Raw genomic sequence first — 11,910 nt, 5'->3', positions numbered from 1 at the left:
GAAATTTTGAATGATGTTTGAACCTTGTGAACGTGTTCATGACCGTGATCTGGTGATGACTGGCTTCGAATCATCCTTCGCAGAACATGATGTTGATGGAAATTTCCTCGTTGTTTTGTGCACTAGTACTGCATGTTCAAGACTAGCCCTAGGTTTCTTTGCCGCTAGTTTGATGACCCTGTATTTCAAGCATAGACACGTATAGTTAGGCATTTGGAAGAGTCACGGCTTTTGGCGAAGGATGTTGGAGCCATCCGCTATGGACAGGGAAAAGTATGACAATTTGCGTTTACACTTTCTCAGCATGCACGACGAGATAGTTATAGCATGCTGTTCTGTATTGATTTATTGGCATGCAGTGTGCCTCTGGGCAACCCTAAAGAGAAGAAGAAGAGGCGGTCTTCCGTAAGTTGAGCAGGACATAAAGAAATGAAATCACATTGTTTTATCTTCATGGCATACGGTATTTTGCATCATCAAATTTGTGTCGTATAATTGCATGCCACGTGGAATGCCTGGTGGGTCACCATCTAAGTGTGTGTGCGTGTGTGTGTGTGTGTATGTGTGTGTATGTGCGTGTGTGTGTGTATGCCTGCAGTATAGTCGCTCCATACTGTAAAGTTGCGCACAGAGGCATGGCTCATATCAAAGCAAGAGAATTTGAAGAGTGGGTTGACACACGAACTTGCCTCTTTGGATCGGCTAAGAATAAAATTGTGGCTTGAAGTGGAAACCTGGTTTGAGTATTACAAGCATGGCCTTGTCGCTGGCTAGTTTGACCCCGGCCCCATAGGCACCGACTTTACATCTGTCTTTTGGGTACACTACTGAACTAATCAGCGCGTGTCGTTGAGCACTGTAGCCATGCTCTCGGCAACGTGTAAGTCAGTGCATGGAGCATTAGAGCTGAGTAGAAAGTATTGCACGTCATCTACATGATGAGTGATGTGTGTTGACAACCGCTGGACCAGCAACTACACACAGGCTGTACTAGCCTACGAGGTCAGCCGTGCTGGTCTGATGAAATGTAACTTACGATACTGCGAACATCATGAGTTGTTCTGCACCTCCACGGGCGACAATGACTTGCTGTAAACTGGTAAACCTTTGTGATCTGGAATCAGTGCAAGGAAGAAGAGCTAGAATAACAACGAAGAAGGCCGCATGACCCATACACTTAGAAAGAAGTGGCTTGATAAGGCCTGAAAGTATACTAGTGAAAACTTTCAGGATGTTGTTGAAGAGCCTGAAGTGCGTTCTTCTTAGTATCATCGCATTCTTGTCTCCGAGGTAACTGATCTGGAATCCTCCGCGGTTTTCGTGATGGGTGTGAAATTGCAAAAGTAAGCTGGCGCGAAATGTAGAACTAGTAAAAAACCCTGGTAAAGTTGTTAAAATTGACCTGTGCTTGCAAATCGCGAACTTAAACCGGCGCAAACATTTCCCGGTTTACAGTACACTTCAGTTTGGAGTTTGCAAGGTGTTTTGTCGTGCTGGAAATGTAGCACCACTGTCAGTTGGCACCAGTCCCTGGTGATGTATAGGCTCCTCTAGCTCTATAAGTTATAATGCTCCTGTAGCACACATTTCAGTAGCCTACTCGAGCTCAAGAGAAGAGGAATGAATTCCCCGATGCACCGAGTATTGGGCAGGGAGCGGTGCCTTCTTGCACGTGTATCGAGTGGAAGGTTCGATGGTCTTCTCGTGTGCTCTGGTTGGCAGTCGTGGACTAGTTGAGTCTCAAGTCAAGTCGGGAGGAAAAGCGGGAGCTCCCACATAGGAAGAGCAACATAATATAGACTTCCTCTATTATGGGTATGGGTGGCAAATTGGGAGTACCTTTTGAAGATTTCTTTCTTCTCTGGGTTTGATAGGTATATCTGAGCAGTTTTCAATTTTTTGTTGGTTAACAGCACCTATAGTTTCCAATCAATATCAAGGACAACTCATACTGTGCTCTCTTCTGTGCTCAGATATTGAAGAAGCGCAGTTCCTCACAATCCCCATCCAGGACGCCATTGTCAGAGTGTGCCCAGGTTGGTGCGGGCACTTGCCACGTGATTCTGATTGGTATCTTGTACTAGATGTTGAAATTTCTGATCCTCGTTTGTACACTTTATGTGCTGGAAGTATCATTTTTGCTTGGTAATGCTTATAGCTTTTAATTCCGCTGATTTGGATTGACCTCATTGTTGTCTTTTCTATATCTTTGTATTTCTTCGGACGCACATGCCGCTGTTTCAAACACGGATGCAGGACCGGGCTGATAGGTGAGCACTGCTTTGAATGTGCCTAGTGCGAGGATGCACATCTCCCACTCATTGCACTGGCTTCTGTGGGATACCCACGTCTTGGTATTACGGGTACTTACGTAGTTACTTTGCACGCGTGTATTACGCTCCCTTGCCTTGGCTTGGTCGAGCACTCTTTCTGGTTAGTGTCAACGTTACCTGCCCTCGTGCAAAGCTCGCTGTGTTTATCACAGTTAGAGCACTCTGGCTTTCCTGCTTTGGGTCAATTTAAGTGCTTTGTTGCTCACTTGACTTCATTGCGACTGGTTCGGCCGGGCACTCTGAGCTCTGTTGACGAGATCTAAGACGGCGGAAACAGCTAGCTGTCCGGAGATTGACTTATAACTTTACACACGTGTTTCCAGAATCTACAGCTGTCAAGGCACAGTGTGCTGCCATCTTGCCTTAGCCGGCCGCTTGTAGAGGATGTGTAGATACCGCCGTATAGGTGGGCTGTTTGGCTTGTCCGCACTGGATTGTCGCTGCTCTTTGTGTTTTGTTGTTGCTCAGTCCCAGCAGGAAGAAGCGCAACCTGGGCGAACGCCGGGTGAGCTTTTCCAGGGCCCCAGAAGTGCGGTAAGTAAACACGTGTTAGCGTATCACTAGTACAGTGGTGTTCTTTTAGTTCGAACCCCCTAACTCCACAACAAGAATAAATAAGACGAAATAATTATTCTTATCATCTAACGACACAAGACGGGCACAGTGATATTGGGTTTGGCCCAACAAAATTCACGGTTCGCTTGAGACTCGGCTGTAAGCCGAGTTTTCCGCATCCGTAGGAACGCCACCACCCTCTAGGATCAAGGCCTAAGGTGCACTTTAATTAATAAATCAAATTATTCCTATTTGCATTGTAGCAGGATGTTACTGAGCAGAATAGGACGGTTGCATTGCGAGGCTGGCACATGGGCCTCACTGGAACCCCTGCGTACAAGCGGCTAGCATACATCAGCTTTGAAGAATTTAGTCTCAGGCCAGTCAAGGTCTCCCGGTGTAAAAGACATAGTTTCACCTGTGGATTGAGGCCATTTTACGCATTTTTAGTGTCCAAACTTGAGGATGCTAACTTGCGGACAATTAGAAAAGCTAGCATGCCAGTAGATTAATCCACCTCCCAATTTGTTTATACCTGTGTGTGTGTGTGTGTGTGTATTTTTCTTGTAGAGAATTTGCCCGGGACCATCAGTCAGGTAAGCAATCATCTTCTACACTATACAGTCATGGCCATTATGTAGGAGAATGACAGTCCGGTATTACATCGTGTTATGATGGTAATGTGGTCACGCCACCTACTAAATCTGGATGAAGGCGACCACTTTTAGCGGTCTCTTGAGCATTCAGTTTAAACCGGTTTTACTGGTAATGCTAGTGCTGGGTACTGGTACTGGCCAGTTGCTCTGCTTGCTCTCTGGTCTATCTCAGTATGTGTGGTAAGCCAGGCCCGCCGGAACCGGTGCGGCTGGTCAGGTCATTGCCGGACTAACTTGTTGACCACCAACGTGTGTACACTGCTGAGGAAGGCATGTTTACCCACCACATCAAACACTATGAAAGACTATGGTATGACGGACCAATCATAAATTGCTTCTGGCGGTCCTGTTTAAAACCGGTTGTGAGGATGGAGGTTAAGAGTGTGAGTATAGGCATGATGCACATACAATGCAATGTGTAACAATTACTGTAGCCTGCATGATCATTGCCTTGTGCACTGTGGAGCAGTACATGTATTACCATGCCGAGGCTTACTGTTCAGACATGTACTTTCAGGAGTAGCACATTCACATATGACTCTGACTGTGTGTGTGTGTGTGTGTGTGTGTGTGTGTGTGTGTGTGTGTGTGTGTGTCTTATGATTGCTGGTCCTTTTTGCAGACTTCCCACCCAGGATCAGCCCTCACACGTGAGTTGTACTTGCTGCTTTACACGTCAGTTCTGGCTTTGCTTTGTTGGGTGCTACAAGTGTAGGCATGGTGATGGCCTGGTACGAGCGAAAATCCCTAAGCTGGTTGTGTTTCTCAACGCAATTGTATAGCCGGTTGTAACGCGGACGATTGAACTTTACTACTTACTAGTGTGGTGTTACCTCCTCTGATGTGCCTTGACATCATGTTGGATTGTGCAAAATGGGTGCCGTGATACCATTCTTGTTGCTTTGTGTTTGTCTGTGTGTCTCTGTGCTTTCAGGCAACCAATAGCTGGAATAGAGTCTCTTCTTGCGGGAAATCTCATGCTGAATCTCGGTGTCAAGGTCAGTTGCACTGTCTTTATGTGTTCGTTCAGCACTGTCTGCCTGTCTGCCTATCTGTATGGCCTAGTCACCGAGCAATGCGCCACGTTTACCTATTTCTCTTTCCACTGGCTGCGTTCGATTATGCACTTGAATTGATTCATGGATCGATTCAAGTGCATTCAAGTCGTTCGATTGTCATGTCCTGAGCCCTGGAATCGATTCGGAATTCATTCACCCGATTCACGTGGGGTGATGTGAATAACGATTCATGAATCGATTCGCGGGCATAATCAACCGCACTCACTGTATTTGACTGCGTTTTCGGTGTGTTTGGCACACTTTGACTGGACTTGTTCGTCTGTTACGTGTGCACCTCCTGCAGCCTTCCCTGAATGCTCCTGCGAACAACTCAGCCAAGGTAACATGCCTCATCAAGCCATTGTTGTCCTTACAATCGTACTGGCTGCTCTGACTTTAGGGCCTGGTTGTGCCGAACAAAATTCTGCAAGTTCAGCTCAGAATTTATGAGTTGTTGCCAAGGAAATGGCAGGATGCCAGACACTTTCCACCGATCAGGGCGATGTCAGCTAAATTTATAACAGTGTTTGTACACTAGAATCACAAAAACTCATTGACGGGAATTACAATTCAGGAAAAAAGAGAGAATAAAAGGGTAGAATATGTGTGACCATTGTACTATAACCGTGTCACTAGGACTACTGCAGACCCACAACCGAACTCATATTTACGTTTCACACTGATTTAATTCCATGAGGTTATTGTTGGGACTAAGAAAAAGAACTAACTAAAAACAATGTTGGTGAGAGCAAGAACCATCTCGCACCATACGGGACGCATGCGCATGGTGCATCGAACCGGAACTAAAGACTAAAGTACAGAGCACGCGAAGGTGCAGTACATGTATGCGCCTGCAAGCAGCAGTGTCAGGAATGCAGTGAATCGCACACACCGCACGGCAGCCACCGTTAGCACGTCATGCAGTCTATACAACGCAGTGGCTCATGATCATGAAGAGAAAGCGGACACCAACCGCAAGAAGCCTATAGATTAGAAGATAAGAAGCACACCGCACATGCAGTGGAACAAGGAGTCACGCACGACTCATCCCTGAACGACAACGCCATGCAAGTACTCATGTACACAGGAAAGAACACAAACAGTGCATACAGCAACGAACAGAAGCAGCTAGTACACGTACTTGTACTAGGAGACATTCACACAACACCATGAATACTAGCTAGTGTCAGTCAGGATGGGTGAGGGGGTCACCATTACACTTCATCCCTCCGCCTGGTGACATTTCCTGCCAAGCAGCATCAATCCTGGAAGCGAGCTGGTCGCTGGATGCCTTGTCGGTTTCGAAGATCCATGCGGACATGCTGGCCATCGGCAGCAGGCTCCTGCGGATCAGGGAGCAATCCAAGCCAGCCATCTGCTTTGAAGCTGTCACCCTCCTGGCCGTCATCTCCATCAGGGAAGTTTTCCGTTGGCAATTCCAGACCTGGCCGTGGAGCATCCGGTTTGATGAGTTCCACGTTCACCACCTTCTCTCGAGGGGATCTACCATCAGACCTCCGCCAGATCACGACAGTTGATGGAGAAATGACTTTCTTCACAGTCCAGCCGGATTCAAAAGGCGGCAATCGCTTCTGACGACGACTAGGCATCCGCAGCATGACTGCATCTCCAGCCTGGTAAGCGCAGGGCAGCACCTCGTCATGGCAGTCGCCTTCCGACATGGCGTCTTCCAAAAGGTCTCGGATCCTAGCAGATCGTGCTGCGTGTTCTGCTTGCCACATGTCAAAGTCGTACCTAGGGCGTCCATCGTCAATCAACACAGGTGGGTCCCACCCAACCATGGCCATCATTGGGGACATGCCAGTCACTGAATGCGGTCGAGAGCGGTAGAAGTGGACCAGCATCTGAAGATCGTCCATCCAGTCCGATGAGTCGTCGAGGACCTTCCTGATGAGAGTCAGCAATGTCCGATTGTACCTCTCGGCGGCTCCCTGGGATTGCGGATGGCGAACGGCACCTGTCTTCACCCTCACGCCGAACACTTGAAAGACAGACTGGACAATGGCATTGCTGAACTCAGTCCCATTGTCCACACGGATGACGTCTGGTGGTCCCCACCTACAGCACAAGCTCACGAAGGCCGAGGCAACACTGGGCCCGTCGTGCCGTTTCATTGGCACTATTTCCACCCACTTTGTCAGCACATCCACGCACACGAGCACGCAGTGGTGTGTCCCGCCACGGTTCAGCCCAAGCTCCAGGGTGCCCATTTTGCACTGTTCCCCATGGTCGACCTGGGATCTCTGCTCTGGCGCTGGGGGCTGCTGGGCCTTTTGCTGGACTAGCGGCTTGGCAGTTCTGGCACCCCTTGACTTGGTCTTGGCAGGCAGACGCCATCTCAGGAAAGTAGCAGTGCTTGCGGAGCAACTCATACATTGGCTGCCAGGAAGCATGACCAGTGTTGACATGAGCAGCAGTCACGACATCAGGCACTAACAACTCGGGAACGACTGGCACGTTGACTTCCCCTTCCACAGGCAGCTTCAGGCTCCGGACTAGGCGGCCTTCCTCCACATGAAGCTGACCGGCGCAACTGCGGAAGCGCCGGCTTGCTACTGGCTGGCCAACTTGAATCTGCTGAATCACTCCTTGGATGACCTCGTCCGATGCCTGGGCTTTGCCCAACTCATTGCTAGAGAAAGGGCTAACAGCCACAGCCCTCGGCAGACTGGCCACAACATCAGAGCTCTTCTTCGGCCAGTTGAACGGCACGCGCGTCAGCTTGTCTGCAAGGTTTTCAGTCGTTGGCACCCACTCCACAGTCACCTGCATCTCCGTCATGCTAAGAAGATCATTGACTATCTGCAGCCGACGCTGCACCAGAACCTCATGCAGACCACCAACCCGGACGCGACGTGACCCACCAACAACCGGAGCCAGCCATCCCGCAGTAGTCTTCGAGTCAGTCTTCAGAACCACATGCGTCGCGTTCCACCTCGTGGCTAGCGTGAGGGCCTTAATGGCAGAGTCAAACTCAGCAACATTTACATGGAGCTTGTCCCCTGCAGGCCGAAGCCATGATGCATCTTCCACAACGGTCCCGTCGAGCTCAAGAACGACACCAATAGCTAGGCCAGATGCATCGCACCACGCAGTCCAGGTGGAGTCAGCCTGCGCGTGCACGTCCCACTGACCATGCACCGGATCGTCGGAGGAGAGCCTCGCGAACAGCTCTTGGCAGCATTCAACAAGGGTTTCCGGCAGTGGATCGTCCCATCCATTGCCACCTGCAGCAGTCGCCAGCCGCTTCAGGTAACTGCAAGCAGGCCTGAGCCACGAACAGACCGGGTAGTGGCCAATAAGGCGTCCACACCACGAGAAGACCTTGCGTCTTGTCATCTTAGGTGGTGGCTCTAGATCGATCTCTCTCCTGGACCAGCCCATGGCGCCATCGGCATTAGCCTTCAGTTGCATACCAAGAACACGGGACTCCTCCATGGGTTCGGCAGGCTTCGTTGGGAGTCCATAGGCTGCAAGCTCGTCGGCAACACACTGAGTCACTTCTGCTGGAGCTCGGATATCATCAACATAGTTGTCGACTTCTGGGCGATGGCGAGTGATCCACTGGATGACGAGGTGCATAAACTTCGGCGCAATCGCCAACCCGAAGCCCATTCTGGTCATCACGTACACCTTGTTGTTCCAGAGAACGGCCTGGTAGCGCACTAGCTCAGCACTGACATGCACCTGGAGATATGCTTTCTTCACGTCTAGCATCTCCCACTGACCATCACTGCTGCGTCTCCACTGCCTGATCTTCTCGGCGCACACGGGGGCTTCATAGCCAGGCTCAGAGTCAATGAGCTCATTAAGCTTACGATAATCCAGGCATGGTCTGATCGGGGTGGATGCTTTATGCTCTTGGGTGCGAGCAATCAACGGAAGCACACCAGCCACTGCTCCATGTGTGGCTTCATCGTGCGGCACAAGCCAACCATTAGCGATCCAAGCGTCGACTTCCTTGCAGAACAACTTCTCCTGCTCTGGGCTCAGTTTCTCCCCGGAGTACTGGCCGATGCCAGAGCCCACTGGAACCTCAGGGGCTGCACCACTTTTCCACTTCCAGCGGAGAATCCAACGCTTGGTTTCATGACACCATTGGACCTCTCCATCACGTGCCGACAACGTGACACCTTGTCCATGACGGCTCACTTGCACGTGGCGGGAAGGGTGACCGTCCTGAGGAAGTGCAGCAGACACAGGACTTGACACTGGCCCAAACCTCACACTCTCCAGCCGGCCATCATTGGCATACTCAAGATGTAGGCCACCACAGCTGCTCGCTACATCACAACCGATCAACAAATCGGCGTGTACGACACTCAGATCGTTGACGACTAACAGCTCCACACTGGCTTCTGGCATCTGCACTGGGATAGGGCCATCCAATCGTCCAATGTTGACGGCTACTTTCCCAAGAACAGCAATAGACTGGCCATCCAGCGCCACGAGTCTGCTTTCACACTCTGACCACGCAAGGCCACAGGACAGGGCTTGGTCCTTAGTCAGCAGTGATCGGACAGCACCAGTGTCAATGACTGCTGTCATACGTGACACATCATCCTTGTTGCCCGTTGTCCACATGTCTACCTTGATCCTAGGCAGCTGCCCTGGCGAAGGCACAGACACAGAGGCCAAGGCTGGACTAGGCTCCTCTCCAGCTGCTGCTGCAGCACTCCCGCCTTGCCGGCTCGCCAGCCAAGCTTTCCGGTCCGGACAGTCTGGCTTCCTGTGACCAGGCTTGTCACAGAAGTAGCACGTACTGCCACGGCCTCCACCATCCTTGGAGCTGGACCCACTCTGCTGCCCCTGCTTCCTCCTTGGGCAATCTCGCTTCATGTGGCCGACCTCATTGCAGAGGTAGCACAAGAAAGACTTTCTGCTGGTCTTGTCGCCACGTGCACCACCAGCCAAACTACCAGTTCCAGCACCTGTACCTACTGCAGCTGTCACAGAATCGCCATCACTAAGCTGAACAGCACGGACTAATTCTAAGCAAGCGCTCACAGTCTGGTCCTTTCCCACAAGTGACAACCTAACCTGCTTTGCCCACGCATGTGGAAGCCCGTCAAGAAACTGCTCAACAACGGAGTGATTTTTGTCATCCCCAGGCGACGCATCGCCGGCCAAACTGGCGAGGCGCTGCAAATCGGCAACATAGGCATCTGGTGACTCCTCTTGTCTCATGCGTCGGGCCTTGAACCGCCGGTAGGCTTCCGACTTCGTCATACAAAACGCCTCTTCCATTTTCTTCTGGACGGCGTCAGGCTTCTTCTTGTCATCCGACTTCATTCGGCTGAACACCAGGAACGCATCCTGCTCCAGAAACAAGGGTAACTGGGCCATTTTCTTCTCGTCCGAGTCCCACTTGTTGATTGTCGCCAGCACGTCAAATTTCGCCCAGAACGTCTGGAAATCATCGACCTTTCCCCGGTAGGGTCGAAGGTATCCTTCAGCTTTCGACATCGTACTTAGATCGGAAAATTCAGTTTCCCCACGAGTCCACACGCGACAGTACAATCAACCACGACGCCAACCAGCAACCCAGCTGGTATCCCTGACGTCCTCCCGGGTTTCGGCACCACAAGCTGTACTATAACCGTGTCACTAGGACTACTGCAGACCCACAACCGAACTCATAGTTACGTTTCACACTGATTTAATTCCATGAGGTTATTGTTGGGACTAAGAAAAAGAACTAACTAAAAACAATGTTGGGAGAGCAAGAACCATCTCGCACCATACCGGATGCATGCGCATGGTGCATCGAACCGGAACTAAAGACTAAAGTACAGAGCACGCGAAGGTGCAGTACATGTATGCGCCTGCAAGCAGCAGTGTCAGGAATGCAGTGAATCGCACACACCGCACGGCAGCCACCGTTAGCACGTCATGCAGTCTATACAACGCAGTGGCACATGATCATGAAGAGAAAGCGGACACCAACCGCAAGAAGCCTATAGATTAGAAGATAAGAAGCACACCGCACATGCAGTGGAACAAGGAGTCACGCACGACTCATCCCTGAACGACAACGCCATGCAAGTACTCATGTACACAGGAAAGAACACAAACAGTGCACACAGCAACGAACAGAAGCAGCTAGTACACGTACTTGTACTAGGAGACATTCACACAACACCATGAATACTAGCTAGTGTCAGTCAGGATGGTGGAGGAGGTCACCATTACACTTCACCATGCCAGGTTTGCTTCTCCAAGATCCGTCCGCAGATTCAGAAATCTGCATTGTGCTGAACAAGTCCGTGTGATGGGACCTTAGTCTTGGCAGCAGGGCTGCTTGCAGGGTTCTAGCCAGGTCAAAAATAGCAGAGGGCGGGCATGGGAAACAGTTACCCCGTGTCCTAATTTCCTCTTTCCAATATTGTCTTGCCATTCTAAATGCAACGTATGGGGCGAATCCCCGACTTCGCCCCAGACAAATGTGCCTGTATGAACCATCTACTAGTGACTTTCGACTGCATTTTCGTTGAATTGCATGAAAAACATGGAAATCAAAAATGAGTGTGGGGGGGGGGGGCAAACAGAGTAGAGAGTTTTCGCATGGCGTGCAACGTGACAAGACCGAACGCGAGGCTATTCACGTGCGTGACGCACTTGAAAAGAGCTTTCGCAGCAGGTGAACATGGTGAACCATTAGAACTTTGCGTAAATCGCACGTGCTGGGCCATCAAGTGCCAACGTGATGAGGCCGCGTTCCACGTTGGCAACGCGCGTTTGCCTCGCTTCTGAACGTGGCACGTGACCTTCGAACGCGTCAAGTGAGCGCGTTGCACGCCGTGCGAAAACTCTCTAGTAAGAGGGCGCTGCCCCCCCCCCCCCCCTCCCATACCCCTTTGGCTAGAACCCTGTGCTTGTATGGCACTCGGTTTAAAGCATACGTTTGAGTTTGAGTAGTAGACAAGCCGATTTCAAGCAAGTGTAGATATTATAACTTGATTGGTCTTCCTCCTACACAGCAGTAGCCATGCCATTCCTGCCATTGTCTTCAGCCATATTCTCTGGTCATTCATGCTCATGCATACATGTATGCACCATAGGATGCTGCTGGTCCGGATGAGGTCATAACCGGCGATGGCGACTTCATGCTCTTGGAGGAACCCGGTGTTCTAACGCCTGCGGGAGATTTAAATGTCACAGTGAGTCATGCAGAAAGCAGTAATTCAACTTCATGTCAACACACACGTACGCACACACACACGCACGTACGCACACACACACAGACACACACACAGACACACAGACACACAGACACACACACACAGT

The 11,910-nt window shown here is 50.6% G+C and overlaps 1 protein-coding gene across 2 annotated transcripts in view; it reads left to right on the top strand.

The window, feature by feature from the left end:
- The first annotated feature begins 51 nt into the window (after positions 1-51).
- The window catches only part of LOC135815774 (TATA element modulatory factor-like), a 41,413-nt gene continuing 29,554 nt past the window's right edge, over positions 52-11,910 (top strand). Inside the window, exons 1-10 of one of the 2 annotated variants that reach the window (XM_065329113.1) lie at positions 52-273; positions 360-405; positions 1,974-2,036; positions 2,257-2,270; positions 2,802-2,867; positions 3,459-3,484; positions 4,167-4,194; positions 4,479-4,542; positions 4,907-4,942; positions 11,685-11,783. In XM_065329113.1, coding sequence (XP_065185185.1) covers positions 242-273; positions 360-405; positions 1,974-2,036; positions 2,257-2,270; positions 2,802-2,867; positions 3,459-3,484; positions 4,167-4,194; positions 4,479-4,542; positions 4,907-4,942; positions 11,685-11,783 — 474 coding nt within the window. In that variant the 5' untranslated portion in view covers positions 52-241. The remainder of the gene's footprint in view (positions 274-359; positions 406-1,973; positions 2,037-2,256; positions 2,271-2,801; positions 2,868-3,458; positions 3,485-4,166; positions 4,195-4,478; positions 4,543-4,906; positions 4,943-11,684; positions 11,784-11,910) is intronic. The other variant, XM_065329114.1, reaches the window with a different exon arrangement.

The sequence above is a fragment of the Sycon ciliatum genome, chromosome 4, assembly GCF_964019385.1.
Source record: "Sycon ciliatum chromosome 4, ocSycCili1.1, whole genome shotgun sequence".
NCBI classification, from domain to species: Eukaryota; Metazoa; Porifera; class Calcarea; order Leucosolenida; family Sycettidae; genus Sycon; species Sycon ciliatum.
Note: the sequence above shows the minus strand (reverse complement) of the source record. Positions and strands in the feature narration are given on the sequence as shown.